Source organism: Prionailurus viverrinus, chromosome B4 (assembly GCF_022837055.1).
Source record: "Prionailurus viverrinus isolate Anna chromosome B4, UM_Priviv_1.0, whole genome shotgun sequence".
In the NCBI taxonomy this organism is placed as follows: Eukaryota; Metazoa; Chordata; class Mammalia; order Carnivora; family Felidae; genus Prionailurus; species Prionailurus viverrinus.
Genome location: NC_062567.1, coordinates 112377695 through 112397991, shown reverse-complemented (window position 1 = coordinate 112397991; position 20297 = coordinate 112377695). Strand labels below are relative to the sequence as shown.

At 48.1% G+C, this 20297-nt stretch overlaps 1 protein-coding gene across 5 annotated transcripts; it reads right to left on the bottom strand.

Annotated features, from left to right (window-relative positions):
• Positions 1–1249: 1249 nt before the first annotated feature.
• On the bottom strand, positions 1250–19871 carry SOCS2 (suppressor of cytokine signaling 2). 5 transcript variants are annotated; one of them, XM_047868309.1, is made up of 4 exons: positions 19856–19871; positions 17080–17437; positions 14912–15363; positions 8973–9086 (listed from the first exon to the last, which is right to left on the bottom strand). In XM_047868309.1, exons 2-4 carry the CDS (start codon positions 17216–17218, stop codon positions 8988–8990), a joined length of 690 nt encoding a protein of 229 aa, XP_047724265.1. In that variant the 5' UTR covers positions 17219–17437; positions 19856–19871; the 3' UTR covers positions 8973–8987. The 5 variants fall into 5 exon arrangements, with proteins under 5 accessions (XP_047724267.1, XP_047724265.1, XP_047724264.1 ...); XM_047868308.1 differs by lacking the exon at positions 19856–19871 and adding an exon at positions 18794–19035; XM_047868311.1 differs by lacking the exons at positions 8973–9086; positions 19856–19871 and adding an exon at positions 1250–1387 and having other exon boundaries at positions 17080–17739.
• Positions 19872–20297: the final 426 nt, after the last annotated feature.

Here is a 20297-nt window from a genome sequence, read left to right as displayed (position 1 = left end):
CACCATACCGTTTCTCTCTTCTGGTGCTGCCTTAACCTGCTTATTAAATGTCTTCAAAAAATTGGGTTTGAAGGTCTGTAGCTTAAATGTCTTCCAAATATAAAACTTTCCTCCACTATAATTATATTTCAATAATGCATTAAAAAAAAAAAAAAGTCCCTTTGCTCCCAGAGTATTTTGAGGCTTAACAGCAATGCCAACAAGTAAAAACTTGTTATCTTCAGTGTTAAGGGAGAAGCCAGTAAGTTTAAAGAAAAGTTAACTCATCGTATTCTCGGGCAATACCTCTCACGTCTTCACTAACAATCTTTAACTTGCTCTTCAGATATTTATAATGCAAATGGGGGGGGGGAAGACTGTGATTTTCATGTATAAATTGGGAAGCTAACTTTTCCACAGCTAACTTTTCTCCCAAACCCTGCTCTCTCTCCCTCCCTCCAAAAAAACAGCAGCAGTAAACAGCAAACAAATCTCAAGGTTAACCCCAAAGTAATCTCTTTAGTTACTGAGTTGAGAAATGTTACATAGAAAATAAGGGGGGCGGGGGGGGAATGTGCTTTTTTTCTAAAAATTTGGGGGCTAATCTAATGTCAGTAGCTAAAACTGTATTTTACTGCATCAGTAACTTTCACAAGTCCAGATACTTGCTTATTTGTGCCATAAATCCATATTAACAATCCACTACTTTGTCAACCTTCTCAGCTTTGGCGCTAATGGAAGGTGCTGTTAACAGCCCTCAAAACTAAAGTTCCTTTATTTCTTCTGCCACTTGAGAAAAAGTTCTGCCACAAAATTCTAATAACACTAAGTTCCTACAAATCAACTTGGAAACGTCTAAATGTGTTTTTCCTAGAAAAAGTGCCAGACATCAATTTTATCTGGCAACCATCAAAATACATCAGACCACAAAACTATACATTCCCGGACCTCACAAGACGCACGGCAAAAAATTTCCTCCAGCCAACCAAGTGTTCAGCTGCAACTCTGCAGTCTACAACATGGGCAACAATACCGAAATTAACCTCTGCTACCAAGCCAAGTAACACGCCCCCCTCCCCCCTCCCGCAGAGGGATGGGTGGAAATTTCAAATCCACCTTCTCAATTTCTGGTGTGAGATTACACAGGGTTATTCAACTCGGCATCACACTAGACTCACTTTCACAAAAAACAAGCATAAAGTCCAAGTAATGGAATTTTTATTTGCACATTCGGTGTTATTTTATATGAAGACAAATGACAGAAAACATGGGAATTTAAGTAAAAGACCAATTTCCTAGAATGTCACGGTTGGTAAAACGTCCATAACTGGAGTATGGCATAATTGATGTACACGGTGACCTCAAGAGAGGAAGTGCCTTTGGGATCTATCAGTCATTTATTCAACACCTAAAATGAAAAACATAGTGGGGATTACAAGGCACTTTCCTGAACAGAATTTGCCATCTAGCTAGACAAGATAACACTACAAGAGTTCAGAACAATGTAGGATTGACAGGTGGGGGTGGGGGGTGGGAACCAAGGGATAGTGATCTTTGATTATGTCTCTCCATACTGCTTTATTTTTTCAAAACCTTGCTACATGTCTGACATTAATAAAGGTTTAAGAGTCGAACATCAGTGATGGAAAGGAAAGGACAGATGTGGCAAGGAACAGGAAGAATTCTGCTCTAGCCAGAAACTTGATGGGGGAGCAGGGTACACACAGATCTCTCCTTCTGCCTATGTCCCAGATCTATCAGCAAGTTCCCGCTGTCTCTAGAATCTCCCCCAGATTCTTCCTCTTCACCCTCTTCCCCACCACTACTTCAGCCTGGTCGCCCTGCTCACAATCCCCTTCCTCTGATATTTGAGTTCTGACCTCTTTTGACAGTCCAGCAAAGACCATGGACCCCCTGCTTGGAATACTGTTTTGAAATTAAAAAAAAAATGGAATATGCAGATCACAAAAGATGAATTCTATTAAAATGCACACACCAAAATGTTTTATTGGTGATGTAACAAGATAGATTTTATCAATTCGTTCAACGACAAGATGTAGCTGTGGGTCTACCGGCTACAGGATTTTCAGTTTAGTGAAAAATGTAAAGGGTATTTTGAGACAGCAGCAACAACCGTACTATGGTATCTATATAATACGTAACAAAAATTCCTGATTTCTATTGGTGATAAACTCACGTCTTCTCTTTTTCCATTTTTTTTAAGTTTATTTATTTATTTTGAGAGAAAGGGTGGGGGAGGGGCAGAGAATCCCAAGCAGGCTCCGCACTGTCAGCACGGAGCCCAATGTGGGGCTCAAACTCAGGAATCCTGAGATAATGACCTGAGCTGAAGTCAAGAGTTGGATGCTTAAACGACTGAGCCGCCCAGGCGCCCCTCTTCTGCTAATTCTATTGTGATTCGTCGCCTACATTTATATTTGAAGGAGATGCTTGATTTCACATAGAGGTTAATGACAAAAACAATTTTTCACATCTGAGTTCGCAGATCCCAAGCATTCTGTCCAGGGATTTCTTGCATCTTAATCTTGGATTAAGAAGTCCTGATCTAGAGATCTGCTCCTCCTGACCAGCATCCACATTGCCAGTAAATCTGATGTTATCGTTCTTCAGCGCAAAAGTCTTCCACAGCTCCCTCACTTCCTGGGGCAAATGCAAACTTTTTTGAAAGGCAAGCAAAACCCTGGTGCTCTGTTCTCTGCTCACCATCTGGGGCTTATCCCCCAACTCTTGCAACCCCGGCGCCCTGCCTGTAGCTCAGGCCAACCCATTCTTTCAGTGCCAGGTCAAAAGCTGCCTCCTCCCGGATGCCTTCCCTGATGTCTTCAAGCAGACCCAGGCGTGTCTTTTCCGTCTCCACTGCTCATTGCACAAACCTCATCACAGGGATTATTTTACTGTGCTATGGTTGCCGCCATGTGTGTTGTCTTTCCACCACCGGCAATCCCCTTGAGGCGGAAACTGTTTTTTAACTTTGTGCAGGACCTTGCCTCATGCCTAGCACAAAGAGACGCTCAATAAATCTCTGATGAAGGATTGAGTGAATGAAGGACTAAATAAATGAAAGAGATAAATAGACAGAGGGAGAAGTCAAAGATAAAGCTACAGGTTGTTTATTTATGTTTGAGAGAGAGAGAGAGAAAGAGAGAGAGAGCAAGAATGGGGAAGGGGCAGAGAGAAAAAGAGGGATTCACAAGAGGGTTCTGCACTATCAGCATGGAACCTGATGAGGGGCTTGAAGCTGGGCTCAATGGGGGCGGAGGGGGTTGGTGGTGGTGGAGGGGTGACGGGGAGGGTCTGGAGGGAGGATGCTCAAACCCACAAACTGTGAGGTCATGACTTGAGCAGAAATCAAGAGTCTTGCTTAACTGACTAAGCCACCCAGGTGCCCAGATAATGCTACAGTTTCTGATCTGGATCAATGTAGGGGAAAAAAAGAGAGAGAGAGAGCTAGAGAGAGAGAGAATGAAGGAAAAATTGTGCTCATAAAGTTTTAAATTAAGTACATGTACAGATTCTAATTTTTTCAAAGATATTAACTCATGAACACAGCAGAGCATAATTATCCACTCAAACACACCATTTATTCTAGTATTCTTATTATACATACATGTGCTACAGAAAAAGATCCAAACTAGAAACAGGTTGCATTCTGAAACAAGGTTTGCAAACCGGTCGTCTGGAGTTTAGAACACAGTTTCCCTCAGAAGCAAATTGAAATTAGTAAGAAGGTGCCCAATGTATCTCACAAGTCCATTTGATTTGTAGTGTGCCTGAATGTCTCCGTGTTTAACTGAAAACCAGTAGAAGTAATACTGTTCAATACTATTGTAATATAGCCAATTGGACAAAGCAGCAAGAAGCGAATGGGAACATTATTTATCCTGAATATTGACATTGGAGAAAAGACAGGTTTAATTTTAGCAGGCTGAGGAAGCCAGGAGAGATATTTACGAAGATCAGAAGGAACTTCTGGTTATTTCAGAAGCTTTTGAGGGAAGAAGCCTTGGCTGTTTAATATGTATAATTTCACTTCAAGACTGAAGACGTTTCCTTTTGGCTCAAGGGAAGGAAAGAGAAAAGCTATTTTGCAGTACTTGAAAACGTTTTGGAAGACAAAGGGGAAGGAGGAATGGAATCCGAGAGGTTCTGTGTGTCCTATAAAGGTTACCTGAGGTCGAATTAGCCAAAATAGAAAAAAAGAAGCAAGCTTTATATGGCATGGTATAAGTAGGGGGTTGTTACTGCTGCTAAGTATTTCTGGTTTTCTCCCCATCCTGGACACAGGGGAGGGCTGGACCACCCGGCCTCCTTGTGTCTGAGTGGCACCCCTTTGCAGAGTGCCGGCCAATGAGTGGAGAGTAGAAGTGACAAGACAATTAAATGCCAAGGAGAGATCCTTGGGTTTCTCCTTTCCCACTGGCTCAGCACCTCAGCCACGTTTTAAGAGGTGACTCCTTTGGATGCCTGGGTTCTGAAATGACTTAAAGAAGAGCCCCCCTTGTGACACATGACAGACACGTATAGACAGGGAAATCTGTTAAGATATAAACCGTTGTTGTTTTAAGTCACTGAGAGTATGGAGATACTTGTTTTGCAGCATAACCTAGCTTATTATGACTGACACATTGTTCTTACACTTTACCTCCAGAGAAATGAGAAAGGCTAGCAGGGAAGAGACAACCGGTTATGGCTGCCCTGATTAGACATCTAAAGGAGAACAGAAGAAGGGAGAAGAGGTGTCAATCAGATGGAAGCGATCTTCCCCAGCTGGTGCTCAGGGTTTGTGGAGATCTTGTTTAACTTGGAAATTAAAGACCCAATAATACCATAATTACAAATTGGGAAGACAGGGTCCTAGCCTTCTTGCAATTAACTGTGCAACTAGAAGGTACACAGCCTTGCATTCGTCACTGAGGTACACAGAGCTTAACAGCATTTGTAAGCTTGAGAAAAATGACGCAAGAGTGAATAAAAGCATAGATTTGGGAGTCATACTGGCCTGAGTTCAAATCTTAGCTCTCCCTCTTAAGTCACTAAATCTCCTTTTGTCTAAAGGAGATAAAAACAGAATCGACTTCAAAGGTTTGCTGGGAGCACTGGATGAGGTCATATTTGTTAAGTGGCAAAAGCAGTGTTTGGCATTACTAAATATTCTAGCTTTTTCGAGTCTTCTGGAAGCCCAAGAGTTGGTTTGTTGTAGAAAGGTCACCTCATTGTCATGTCCTGAACATAACAAATCCCATGGCCTACGAAGTGTAGTTTCGAGCTGGATCTTGTGGGAGCTCTCAACCATTACTAAGCTCGGTGACGTGCCTCTGCCTATGACAGCTGCACACCCCCATCCTCCTAGGCTATCAAGATCAAAGGTGCGCCCCACTTTAAAACAGATGCAGGGGGGGCGCCTGGGTGGTGCAGTCGGTTAAGCGTCCGACTTCAGCCAGGTCACGATCTCGCGGTCTGTGAGTTCCAGCCCCGCGTCGGGCTCTGGGCTGATGGCTCGGAGCCTGGAGCCTGTTTCCGATGCTGTGTCTCCCTCCCTCTCTGCCCCTCCCCCGTTCATGCTCTGTTTCTCTCTGTCCCCCCCCCCAAAAAAAAAAAAAGTTGAAAAAAAAATTTTAAAAAATAAATAAATAAAAATAAAACAGATGCAGGAAAATCCAAAGATGCAAGATGGATAGATTGGGGCAGTATCCATCAGGCTCCAAGATTCTTCTCATTTTACCAAAGAATCCAAGAAGAATTCCAATAGTATTTTGCAGGTTTTTTTCATTTCTTCTTCTTCCTTCCTTTTTTTTTTTTTTTTTTAAATGACTTGCTTGACAAAGAAAAGGAAAAGCAAAGCTCAGTGGTTCCCTTGTCCATGAAGGAGCAATCAGAAATGAGAATAATCTATGTAGGTGGGAAAAAGGACTTGTGGAAACACCTCTGTTGCCCGCAATTTCCTAGGGGCACATCTATGACACTGGTCAGGGAGCAAAGCCAGCCCTCCAGGTCCTTGATAATGAAAATTCATGCAGAGTTATTGTGATAATAGAGGACACATGTCGGGTTCCTGTTTCTCCAGCACAACCAAGATCTACAACCCCACATTCAAACTCCTTGATTACAGGGAGGCCCTCAAAGATCCACAGTCAGGTGAAAACACAAAATTCTTCTAACCGGGATAAAAGTGGAATCAATTGGCTCCAGCTGTGAAAAAGTCCACAGTTAAAAGGAAGTTACTATTTTTTTCAAAATAAATGAAAATATATTATGGCATAGAGGTAACAATCTACACTATAATTTAAGTGGAAGCTGAGACGCCACAAAAATGCGGAGCCTGCCTCTCCTAGGGCCGCTCCCACCCCAGTGGGAGAGAGACGGCGCTCACATCTGTGCACGTGGGGTACTTTATCAGACGGGATCGAAAAGCATGAAGATGCCAAGCTTCTCATTGTACAGATGAGATAACCGAGGCCCTGAGAGATTCAGCGTTTGGCCCCAGGTCAGACAACCAGAAGTGGACCCCAAGTTTACCCAGTCCTGAAAGAGACTGCATTTTGACTTCGTTCCATACTTTGCAATTGATTAAATTCTTTCCGACTATCTCTCGACTCAGGCAAAGCAGCCCATGATGGGAACGGCCACTACCCCCTCAGGCAGCAAGGAACGCCCTGATGCCAACAAGACCCCGCGTGACTGACCCCAAGATGAGGATCAGCCTGACCTTTACTGCCCACCTGCTTGTACTCACCGACCTTCTCCCCCTAGTTTCCTTACACAAACCTGGAAATATTTTCGGCACTTTGGAGTCAGTCTTTGAGACACTAGTCTGCTGTCTTGACCTCATCGAAATAAGTTCCTCATTCTGCCTTTGGGTTTTGTCAGCAGCGAGTGGCCAAACCTGGTGTGTGTGGGACGGGGACCCCCACCCCCACTCCGAGCTGGTGTTCTTGCACCCGTGCACACTGGATACGGTCGTAGTTCAAGTTTCTGCTGCTGCATCACCACCTCCTCCTTTCCTGAGGATGGAATCTGCCGAGTACGTACCCCGCCTGGCCGGTGTGGAAGCCCACCTTCCAAGGGAAGCATGTGCCTGCAGGACCTAAAGCCCCAGACTCCAGGGCAACTGAGAGCCTGCAGAGGAGGAAGGGGGTCAACGGCTGCCCCCTTCTCCATCTTCTGCCAATCTTGCCTCCTCCTCTCCCCACGCCTAGCAGCTCACACCTGCCTAGTCTCCTTAACTCTCCACTCTCGCTTTGTCCAGGACATTTTCCAAAGGGGCTCCAGAGGAATGATATAAAACACAAACCTAGTTTAGCTACGCCCCCATTTAAAAAGCTTTTATCCACTTGCCCTCCAGATAAATCCCAAGCTATTAAGATCTACAAGATCTACCCCCAACTCACCCCTACCCTCCTCTCCAATCCCTCAAAGAAACGCCTCTGTCACCGAGGAGTCTAAAGACTCCTTCCTGCCCTTTAATAAGCAGACACAAGGCACCTTCCTCTGAGGTCCTTCTCCAACCCCTCAAGGCAAGTTGATGGCACCTTGTCCACAGGTAACTATTATTTCCTTTATCACAGCATTTTACAATACATTGTTCACAGAATTCAAGCTCCTATATGGGATCCTAAGACACAGAACTGAGCTTCAGAGCCCCCCCCCCCCCAAAACCCTAGGTTTAAACCATGTTACTGGAAAGCTGTTTTCTTTCTCCAAGCCTCAGTTTCATTTTCAGTAAATGGGGAAATCCACACCTTACCAGTTTGTTGCAGGGATTAAATGGAATGACAAGGCAAGGCATAGAAGGTACAAGAGTGTTGACTAAGTTATCTCTTCCCCTGGGCTATAAGAGTTCAGTAATGCAAGAACAGGTTTTTTGTTTTCTGTTTTTTTTTTTTTTTTACTCTTTTGTATTCCTCATGAATAATACAGTAGACATGCATTAAATGTTGGCAGAATAAAGGGGAGAGGGAGAAAAGCAAGTGAGAAGGGAGGGAGGGAAGGAAATTAAGTAATGAAATGAATGAATGAAGCTAGGAGCAAAAAAAGACACCCTGATCTGTTAGAGCTAAAAGAGGTATTTTTAAATATTAGTCATAGGACTTTGAGAATGTCCTATTGCTCCCTACTAGGAAACTCTGACAAGATATCTGCAGACACTAGGAAAAGATCATCAAGAGACCGGCCCATCCACCAGAAAGCAGTGTAGTTCAGTATAGGATTGGCATACAGAGTTTAATGTATTCCTCAATTTGTTCATTCCTACTCTGCTCTAAAACACTGGACTTGTCACAAAGGAGGATACAAATAAACTGATCTTACCGTCAAGAGGTCTCAGTTGTAGAGGACATAATACCCGGATCAGTGGTGTTGTTAAACCAATCATCCAGGGAGGGGGGGCAGGGAAAGCCTAATTTGTTGTGTCTGCCAATTGCTGTGGTGTAACTATTCCCACCGTGGCTGAGTTCCATCTACCAATGATTTACTCATAATTATTGAGCTCACAAAAAAACCCCTATGTATAGTGGTTCGCCCCCACCCACCTTTATCCACAGGGGATGTATTCCAAGATGGCCAGTGGATGCCTGAAACGCGGGTAATACCAAACCCCATATATATACCAGGTTTTTCTTATCCATACATTCCTATGATCAAGTTTAATTTATACACTAGGCACAGTAAGAGATAAGCAATAACATAGAACAATTACAACAATATACTGTAATAAGTTTATGTGAATGTAGTCTCTCTCAAAATATCTTACTGTACTCACCCTTCTTGTGATGATGGGAGATGATAAAATGCCTACATGAGGGGATGAAGCAAAGTGAGTGACAGAGGGATTGTGACATCTCGTCTGGCTACTATCTATCTTCTGACCCTACATCAGAATGAGAGTCATCTGCCTTGGGAACCTTGATTGGTCAGCGGTAACTGACCCAGCTGGAAGCCAGCAACTAGACGGTGGGTAAGAAGTCACGGCTGTGTTTAACAACTGGCTCTCAGGAGCCCTCAGCCGGCCACGGATTCTCCATCCCTCTTAGTTTTCTCATTCCTGCCATCGTTTTAGTTACTCTGTTGTTTATTAGCATCCTCACTGCCTGATGGACAAGGAAAATAGATCAGAGAGGCAACTAATTTTTCTGTCAGTGGTTCTAGCAAAGGAGATTGAATGGGGTGGAAGGTCAAAACTATTAGCTACGATATGTTCATAGGTTTCTACTACCCCCCTTCTCTCTGCCCCGGATTCCTGCAGAGGAGCGAAGACAGGTACCCTAATCAAATGCGCAAAACACGAACACACTTTCTGACCGAATATCGACTTGACGGCCGCAACCTGGAAACAGAAATGGGGAGAAAGCAGCTATGCTGGAAACCTAAGAAAGGTCGCGTTCATCGAGATGGCAGAGGGGATATGAAAATGGGACTTCTCTGGGTAGAAACAGCAGGGAAAATATTTTTCTGAAAGTTACAGATCACAGCAGCTTTCTGGACCCAAATCTCAACAGGAAAAAACATACCAAACTAATAAGGGAAAACTGTTCAGCAAAACATACATTTTTATCTTAACATGGTGAGAAACCGGGGCGACATGGAAAAGTTTTATGAAGTTCTGTGATGAAGTCCCACTCTCTCAGCTGTAGGAAAGGTGTTCCCTGGGTGGTATTTATGCTTTGACAGAAGAGGAAGGCACTGGCCACATTGCCTTCCCCCTCCCAGTGTTTGTAAGGGAGGCGGCACCCCCCTGAATAACACGTCACAAAATGTGCTCCTGACCTCCAGGGGAAGTAGAGGGTGCAGTTCCGAGTAAGGCTTGTCTATAAAAGCGGTTTTCTTTTTATGGCTCAGCAAATGTCTTTTGATGTGAACCCCATTCTCTGTAACCACACTTCGTCTGATCCCGAGCTCCTGAAGGAACACCCTAGCCCTGCTCCGTGATTTCAGCTTACTTACTGTCTAGGCATTCGGGATTCCGGGGCTTTTAGAGGCTACGGTGGCAACAGCTGTTGCTTTACTTCAGTACTAAAGTTAAGCACCCTGAACTCAAGCCACACAGAGGAAACATTAGAAAAATCAAAACTATGTGAAGGTGAGTGAGAATACAAGAAAAGATATGCCTCCGCAGGAGGAAAGAAACACAACTATCACAGACTCATTCTCAAGGAGACGAGAAGGGAGGGATGGAAGGCACTCCCACTCTGTTCAAATGAAGTGCAATTTAACAGTAAAGGAGCCTCCAGGATTTGACATTAAGAAAATAATAACAAACACATGCACGTAACAAGTGTGCATTTAGGGCTGGCTACCTGTTTCACAACCTGAAAGGAATCAGAGAGAGGCTGGAGACAGATTTAATCTCCAGGTATTCGAAATTACCCAACTCAAGGAGAATATAATTACCCTCTTTCACTGGAGTAAATAAGGCTGGGCAGGGCTGTGTCAAATGAGCTAAAAGGGCAAATTTATGGCACAGAGGGCAGAAAGTAAGGCAGGAATTAACTGTGCCATTATGCCCATGAGCGGACAAAGGAAAGAATGGGCTCCACTGGTGAGGACAGGAGGGTGGGCAGTGACCCGGGCACCCACGACTGTGTGTGAGTCACATCTGGCAGAGGCAGAAATGAGATCATAAAACAACATGGATGGCAGGTTTTCGATCTTCAAACAGCAAATAGATTAGAAGCGTTGAGGAGTTAAAGTTAACACACAACTCTAACGTGGATTGAGACGTCACGAAGACCAGCAAGGGTGGATGCCCCAGGGTGGGGTGGACAGAGCCGAGAACTAGTTATTACACCGCATGGCATTCCAAAGGCCTGCTCTCCAAATTTTCAGAGGAAGAAGAACGTGATGTTAAAAGCACTGTAGGGCTTGCACACGCGGGGTGGAAAGGTACAGCTTTTATGAACACTGAGCCCAAGGCCAGACTATCCGGGCACAAATACCAAGTCCACCGTCGATTTGCTGAACTGCGTGTGTGCCCACGCACGCACAGGTACGCTCAGATCTGTTGACCTCCCTGGGTCTGAAAATTCTCTTCAGTGAAACGCTGGAACTAAACTCTGTGATCTGAACGGTGATTTCACGTTTCAAAATTCTAGGAAATAAACCATCGGGAGACGTTACAGGCCTCTTAGTAAATGAAAGGTCTAGGATGAACGATAACCCTTTTTTGCTCCAAAACACAGAACTGAGACCATGACCACAGAGGCAAGACAGGCCTCAGCCCAGCTGTTACATGGAACCACAGCCACTCAACCCCCACTATCCTGTGCCTAAAACCGACAACCGAGAAGGGCACGGCCTGGTCTCAGGACATTCCATCCCTTGGATTACTTCATGACGTCTCTGTCTCCTACCCGCCTACCAGGGTACAATTTTCTAAAAGCAGAAAAAAAAAATCCTTCCCAAGAAAATAAACACTCCAAACAACTGTCCCATTCTGTTACCTATTTGGATTACATAATTACTATAAAGTCAAGACTTTCTTACTGACATGCCAAAAAAGAACTCTCAGCTCCTAAGTTGAACTTTTTCTCCACCACTCAAAGCTCTAAAAACTAAAACCCAAGTCCCTAAGAAGCAGTCCCTAGTGCCCACTACAATGGAATAAAAACCCCTCTGCCTCAAATCTGCTCAGAGTGGAAACTCACATCAAAATATCTTAAGTCCATGGAGATTTAGAAGTTCGTGTACTCTGTTCTTCAACAGTAAAAACAATAGTACAGACCCTCACTAAAGGCCCAAAGTGCCTCCATAGGGAGAGAATACCGGCTTTCTTCCTGGCTCCATTGAGGATAACTTAGTCAAGTGTACCTTCACCTTTTCCGTTTGCCCATCTATAAAATGGGGCTACCAATAATTGGTAACTGGCATCATTTGCCCACAACCAAGCAAAATAGTTAACCCTCGGGGCACCTGGGTAGCTCAGTCAATTAAGCATCCAACTCTTGATTTCCACTCAGGTCATGATCTCAAGGTTTGGTTTGTGAGTTCTAGCCCCAAGTCGGGCTTCATGCTGACAGCACGGAGTCTGCTTGGGATTCTCTCCCCTTCATGCTCTCGCTCTCTCGCAAAATAAATAAAACTTAAAAAAAATCTAAGGGGCACCTGGGTGGCTCAGTCGGTTAAGTGTCCGACTTCAGCTCAGGTCACGACCTCACGGTCTGTGGGTTCGAGCCCTGAGTGGGGCTCTGTGCTGACAGCTCAGAGCGTCGAGCCTGCTTCGGGTCTTGTGTCTTACTCTTTCTCTGCCCCTCACCTGCTCATGCTCTCTCTGTGTCTCTCAAAAATAAACAAACACTTAAAAAAAAATTTTTTTTAAGTTAACCCCTTCCTCACCCCTACACCAGGAAAAAAACTACTGGGCCAAGGTGATTCAAATCCCACAGAGGACATTAATTAAGGTACCTGTACTTTTCCAGTTGGGGCAGCAGTGAAAAGGCTGAGGGTTCCTTTTATAGCCTGTTGTAACTTGTTTGTCTGGATCAATGTAGAAATAGCAGCACTTTGCTCTTCATAATTCCTCTCCAGGAATAAAAAGCGCTAGGATATTCCTGGAATGCCTCCTCACTCACAAATTGTAAGTCGGACCTCCTGCAAATCACTGAACTTTGCTCATACGGTCGGTGTCAAGATTAAATGAGATAATGCATGTAAAGAGCTGAGCAAGAACTAAATAAATGATGTTTAAAAAAAAACCCACAGCGAACCACCACACACACACACACCTGCCCCCACTAAAAAAAGGACTATCTCCTGATGCTTATCAACTTACTTGGAATAGGGAAGACTGAAACGTAAGGTAATCGTTCCACGGCACACTCTAGAGATCTTGGCTAGCCTCTGGTGTTCTCATAGTCAGTCACCTGCTAGTAGTAACGCCAAGAACTTTCCACAATTCCGTGTGCTCGTTCATACCCCAGCAGTCCCGTCCAACTCTCAACATCAAGAGGCATCAGAGAGTTTGAACCAATGGGAACAGAAATGCAAAAGACCTTATAGAAAGTCCAAAGCCCCGGACATTGATCATGTGGAAGTTTTGCCAGAAAAGTCAAATACCCCACACTAACCGTTTAGTGTGTGTGTGTGGGGGGGGGGGGGGGGGGGTGGGAAATAAGGCACAGAATCTAAACATCCTAATGAAAAAGTCCACATCTAGACCAGCCCCTAAAAGTAGAGCTCTTCTCTAAATTTTAGGCTACAAGTAAATTCTTCATAAGGCACACCTAGCCATCTTTGCTGTTTGGCTGTGCATGGTTCTGTTTTCCTTCTAGGCCCAAAACCGTTTTTCAAGAGCTTCATGAAAATACAAATATTTTCATGACGAGGGATATGCGGGTTTTACTATAATTTATAACTGAGTTTTATAATTCACTTGGGGCACACAAGACATACGACACTCACTTTGCCAGTGACACGCCAAAGAATGTAACCAAGCAGGGCATTTTTTTTTTTCTTTTTAGAGACGGCCAAATGAATACTGTCTGGGCTCTACATCTGCAACGGTCATGAGGTGGTGGCAAAAAGTAAATAGCCATAAAACTTTGAATTTTTATTGTGTGTTATGCCTATCAACCCATAAAAGACCAGGATACGTCACAGTTTTTGTAGTTTCTAAACCATTTTTTGGGGAAACACACAGGGCGTTAGTGTTAGCTTATTCAATCGGTAAAAAACCAGGCTGCTCGAAGGCACTTGTACTTTCTAAGCCACGCCTGCCAAATGCAAAGGGCAAATGCCGCCCATAACTTTAGGGAAGGGTAAGTCACGTGCTACCTCTTGCTGAGTGGTTGGTTGATGTCACATGACAGACGTTTTTACGACAACTGGCTAGTACCAGGAACGTGTATGTTCCCTACAATTCAAAGTAACAAGTGCAACTTGTAAAAGTCAAGTATTTTTATTTAATACATTCTAATCAAATAGTAACAGCAGTAAATAAACACTTTGAAAAACAGGCAAGTATCCCCCTATCTCTGGAAGAAAATTAAGTCGAAGTATTCTACATGGTAGAAGGGAGACCAAGTGCTGATGTCCGTGGTCAGACAATTCAAGGACAACTTGGAAATTTCTAAAGCTGTTTCCCAAAAGTCAATGGCAACAGGTTGGGATACAGCTACTTCAAAGGATAAAATGTCTGTATCTACATGGTTTTATTAACAGGGATTGAGTTGCACCTGTATAGCACGACATTCTTTAGCCTTAAAGGAAAAGACAAAGTCTTTTCCGTTTGCACCAGTTTGAAATATTTCTGAAATAAGGCTCCCTTAAAATGGATTACTACAGTACTCATTCACATGAGAGAGTTCATACATGTAGTAAAAAGTCAAATACAGGATTTCATGGTCACTTTTTTGGTTGATTTGGTTAATTGCATAAAAAGGAGGATAAATACTCACAAGCAGGATCTGTTTAACAAAACTCCTAGGTACATCAAGAACGCAAAAACAGAAAACGTCCTAAAGTAGACTCTGATCACCAGGCACGTAAAATTAAAGCTAAGCCTGCGTCAGTTTTTTCCTTCGACTTCTTCAGTGCTCCTGCACGGAGTTCTCGCTCTACCGCCAGGGTCTGGGCCTTCTCCTAACAAACAGGAACCCTGGGAAGGCAAGGCATTCTGATAAAATGTTCCTTCAGCCTCTACTCAGGACATTTTATTTTTAACTTAAAAGGATCAGCTGGTCTTGGTCAGCCTTAGGAAAGGAAGCATTACTCCGGTGAAAACATTTGGGGGAAACTTTAAATACCTAGCTACCTCGTCACACGTTTAAGTTAGATGGACTTCAGCTGTTTTTAGAATTCCGAGTAGTTATCCAGAGTAGTGACTCAAGTTTTGGTTCCTTTTTTTTTTTTTTTTAAATACATAGCTGCATTCGGAGATACTCTATGGGAGGCATGTTTAGAAAAAGAGAAACACTTATACCTGGAATTTATATTCTTCCAAGTAATCTTTTAGTCTTGTTGGTAAAGGCAGTCCCCAGATGGTGCCGGTGCATTTGTTAATGGTGAGTCTACAGAGATGCTGCAGAGGCGGGGCTGATGTGTAGAGCGGTTTGGTCAGATAAAGGTGAACGGTGCCGTTCCGGGGCGCTTCTGGGCCTGTCCGCTTATCCTTGCACATCTGAACGTAGTAGTCGATCAGATGAACCACACTGTCAAACTGTTTAAGCTTGGATTTGACACATATGATCGAGTCCAACCTGAATTTCCCATCTTGGTATTCGATTCGCAGATTAGTTGGTCCAGCTGATGTTTTAACAGATATTGTTAGTAGGTAGTCTGAGTGCGAGCTATCTCTAATCAAGAAAGTTCCTTCTGGTGCCTCTTTTAATTTCTCTTTGGCTTCATTAACAGTCATACTTCCCCAGTACCAACCTGGGGTTTCCGTTCAAGAAGAAAAAGAAGAGAGGGTAAAATAGTTATTATACAGAATTTCTTAAATAGGGCAAATACTTGGCAACAATTTTTCCAGCTCTAAAGAGAAGTGTGTGACAGTTTACCAGAGACTACCATAAATATCTTAGGTAGACATCTAATGAAAATGTGGGTCCGTTTTATGAACACAAACTGTGAGCCAGTTTTCTTCTTTAAAAAGTAACGTTCGGTAGCCCTTTAAACTCTCTTGAGATTTTCTCCGAAGGACACAGATTTTTGCCATAGGACACACTGGCTGAGAAAGCATGATGCTTCTAGCACCGTTCAAGTGAAATCAAAGTAAATTAGAAGTAACTCGGAAGTTAGAAATAAAAGGCGTGCCCTTACAAAGGTGGAAACCCCAACTCCTGTAATCCCAGCAGTTTTGTAATCCCAAAACTTCTTGGAAGACTCGCGACCACCCTCTCCCTCCCTCCCCAAATCCGTTCATGGCAGAAACTCTGTTCAGAGACCTTGGAAAGTACTGCTATTTCCTTGTTTTTGAAGCGCGGTTCTACTACAACAGCTTCTGTTTGTTGCTTTGGTTACAACTACCATATCAGCCACTGAGAAATGAGGGAAACCCCAACTGATAAGAAGTAATTCAAGTTTACAATCCGCACCTCCTTTGGACTTTGCCCTAATCCAAATCCCATCACAACCTTCCGTCTCCCCAGCATTCTCCATTTCATCTGCCTGCACCATCCCGGGGCCCATCTCGTTTTCAAAAATCACTTCGAGCCATTCTGCATAAGAAGTCTGAACAATGCGCTCTTCCACCCCATCCCCCATCCCCCACCCCCCAAATTGCTCGGATACCTGCAATCAGCCTGGTCCGCCCCGCTGAGGGAAAGTCGGTGGTCCACACTCAAAGACCGAACCGCAAATGACTTTTCCCTCTCTCTAGTGCTACCAAAACTTCAATTTTGCCCCAAACGTAAGCTTTTGGGATTCAGATTTTGAAAGCTTGCGTGGTTTGCCAGATTTTTTTTTTTTTTTTTCAATCTTCTCTTCTTTCAGACGCCGAGAGACGACGGCGGGCCACGCAAAGCGCAGGACTGCGCTTGAACCAAGCAATAACCCTGGACGCGCAGCCCCTCAAGGCCGCGCTCTGCAAGGGGCTTCGCTGGCCGCCTTCCTCCCGGCCCTGCTGCAGCCGCCCGCGCGGCAATCAGTCCTTGGAACTTGGCCGCCAAGGTCCCGGGCTGCAGCGGCGGCTCGGCTCGGAAGCCGGATGCGGCTGAAACTGCGGGCAGCGCAGCGCCCACTGGCCGCCCTCGTTCCCCGCGGAAAGGGAGGCGCCTGGCTCTTTCTCCCGCTAGGGTTCAAGCCCGTGTACCGACCCCTGAGCAGCTGCGGCAAACAGCTGAAGGCTCCAGCTCCCTTAGAGGCTATTTCCAAGCAGCCCTTCTCGCGTTCTGCCCACCCCTAGGCCTCTGGGTCCCCCGAGAACCACTTTTCTTTCGCATTCCCAAGGATCCAGGGCCGTGCGGACATCCTCTCCGCGGGCCCCCGCCCTGAGGCGGGGACGGGAGGCGAGGGGCTGCAGTTCAATCCCATTCTTCGCTCCGCACCGCGGCCCCGCTTCCTAGCCGCGCTCCGCGTCAGCAAAACCCCCAACCGCGTCTTTGGGGAAGCGACCCTTCTCGCGCGCGTCGCGGCTGGTCGGCTCCCTACCTGTTTGACTGAGCTCCCGTAGGGCCTTCGCCAGACGCGCCGCCTCCGGGGACGGCTCTTCCGCGGACCCCGCGGTCCCCCACTGGCTCTGCGTCCCTTCCGCGCCATTCCCGGAGGACTCGAGGCACCGCAGGGTCATGGGAGAGGGGTCACCGCGGCAAAGACAGGTGGCCGCCCGCGCTGGGATCAGAGAGGGGCACGCGTCCTTCTTGGAAATCAGTGAGAACCCCAAAGCAAGCCTCTGCGGGGTATCCGAATTGGTGGAGGGGGAGGGGATGGGAGGCTTCTGGCTTCTCCTCCCCAGGTCCCAGTGGACGGATGGCAAAGTCCCCCGCAGGCGCGGTCACCCACAGTTTGCCTGCAAAAAAGAAAGTATGGGCTTGGGTCGGTCCAAATTGGACCCCTGCGTCCGGGATTGTGGGTGGGAAGGTAGACGTGGAAAATCCCGGGGACTCCTCCGCGTCTATCCTCCCGCACCATTTAACCCCAAGCATCCAGTGACTGCCCCGGCCCAGCTGTAGAGAAAGGAGGATAAAAGAGAGAGCAGCGATCCAAGACGCCGGAGTTGCAGAGGGGGAGGGGGAGGGACAGGATGAGGGTGGGGAACAGGGTGTCTTCCCGCCCAGGGCTACTAGCTGAAATCGCAGACTAGCAAAGACCAGTCACCTGCGGGTATGGTGGTAAATAGGCCCTAGTCAAGGACAAGCAGAAAAATCGCAAAGGAAAGAACAGGAGATATCCCCAAATTGGCACCCCTCTATCTCACACCCCGCACAGCCCGGGGGCCCCGGGACGAAGCACCCTGAGCCGCCAGCCCGGGGCGCCAAGGTGCGCGAGCTGCCGCACCCCCGCCGGGAGGCTGCCTGGCTCCTCTCTGCCCGCTCCCCAGCGCCCGCTTGGGGCAGAGTTGGGGGGCTCCCCGGGCTCCGTGGCTGCCCCTCTAGTGGCCGGGCGGCGGCGGCTGCTGCAGCCGCCGCGGGCGCTGTCGAGGAATCGGCCCAAGCGCGCAGCCCTCGCGGGGGCTCGGAGCCCGGAGCCGGGACCCGGGCCGGGGCAGAACAGGCGGCTGCGAGCGCCGCTGGACGTGCAAGACAACGAACGCCGAGCCCTTACCTCGGCCTCGGCCGCAGCGTCCACACCAGGCAGCCTCCCCAGCGGACATGGGGCGGGGGAGTCGGGAGGGGCCAGGGAGAGGAGGGGTTTCTGCCCGAGTTTCCCCAGTTGACTTTTAATTTGGGAACGAGATGCCTGGGGATGCGCTCCGCACTAGCCAGAGTTCTCTGCGCAGAGGGCAGACAAAAGCCCAGGGGATCTTCGCCTAGAACCCCCGGGCTCTGAAATCCCCCACCCTGGGCAGCTGCTGGCTTTCCCTCCGGCTGCGACCAAGGAGGTGGGAAGAAGAGAGGGAGGAGGAAGGAACTAGGGCGGGAGGCAGGCGGGTGGGGAGGAGCGGCAGATCAGGTTATTAGGAGGATTATTAATTTGGATGGCTGTTTGGGGCGGGGGAGTAAACTCCGGAGACTTCCCGACGCCTAGAAGGAGCCGAAGAAAGCAGGCAGTAGCGCCCGGCCGCGGGGCAGAGCCGAAGCTCGGACTCTCTCCCTGGCCGCTCTGAACTGCGGAAGCCAAGGCCGCCCGGCGCTCGCAGCCGCGCCCCGTGCCCTCCCCGGCGACCCTCCATGGGGAGGAGCCTTCGGGCTCCCGGGACCAGTACCTGCCGCCAACCCCCGGCCGAGCTCCTCCGGCGCCCGGGCTGCGGGCGCAGGGGATCCTGAGCCTGTGCGCACCGGGCCCGGGGGCGCACTGTCCGCGGCCCGCGCAGCGCCGGTTGCGGCGGGCGAGGAGGTTCATGCTTCAAGGGAAGCCCAAGGCCCGTGAGCCGCGGTGGCGGCGGCCAGACATGGCAAGAGTTAAACGTCTGTCCCCGGAGTCGGGTGTGCGCGCGACTTCCCAGCCCCGCGCGCCTCCCTAGCTCCCCGCCTCCCTCCCCTGTCCGCGCTCTCAGTGCGCCCCTCCCGGCTGCTGCGGAGGCCGCTTTCCAGGAACTTTCCAGGAATCCGTCTCACGTGACCGCGGCCCCCGCTCCTGCTTTAAAGAGGCTCCGGCGCTAATGCGCAGGCTTCAGGGGAGGCGGGTTCATAGCGCTCGTTGCGGTGCCGGGCGGCGCGGCTGCCTAGGAGTCCGCCCGCCTCTGACCGCAGTGCTCCGAGGCGCGCACAAGCCCCACCGCCACCGCCGTCCCCGCTTCGGCGGCCGGAGCCTGACCCCCACCGTGTCAGCTGTGCGCGGGGGTCTGATGACCAAGCGATATCCTCGCCCAGCCGCGGGGCTCTGTCTTTCCCACCCGCTCCGCGCCTTCTCGACGTGACCCTCCCAACTGCACATTTTGTGAAAGGGATGCGGGAGAGGCTGGGGGTCCCCGAAAACGGCCCCTCTCGCTCTACGGCACATTAATGGGGGTGGGAGAGGCCCCGATCCAGGCCCCCGCGCTCCCCACCGAGAGCCAGAGGGAGCGGACCGAAGGCTGTGCCCTCGCCCAGGTCCTAGAAGGCGGCCAGCGAGCTGAGAGCGGTGCCTCCTTAAGCGGCGCTAGCTGCTCTCAGTCTCCTCCCCCAGGCGCTCCTGCTCTCAAGTCTCCGGCAGCAGCCCAGCCGGGCTCCTCCTCCCCTCCTCCCCCTTCCCCTCCTCCCTCTCTTCGTTGTCTACACGGCCCCACTGTCTCCTTCCGCTGGCAGACCCCGCTCACCTGCTCTGACTGCTGAAGGGGCGCCCTTACCTACGCTCCCGGGTCGTGCTGGACCGCCGGCCTCGGTGCCTTGCAGTCCCGAGAGCTCTCGTCTTGGCGATTTCTCCCGCAGGGCTAGCGCCCAGGGACTGGAAATTCGGAAAGATCTAGTCACTCCCCTGCCCGGAGACCCTCACCTCCTCCCACCCGATTGGAGGCCACCTGGACTCCGTTGGAACTCAGCTCCTCGCCTGCATGCCCGCCTCCAAAGTGTGACCTACTTTTAAAAAACCATTAGCACTCACGGGAAAACCGGATCCCAAATTTCGATAACCATTTTTCTTTGAAATACTATTCTATTGCATCACTGCTCAAAAGCTTGAAAGGTCAATGGCCACTTTCAGTTGAAGCAGGGGCTAAGGGGAAGTTGGGCGAGGAAGGGGGAGGAGGCGTGGGGGAGGCCGGCTCACAAACCTTGCCTGGTGTCCCCCCT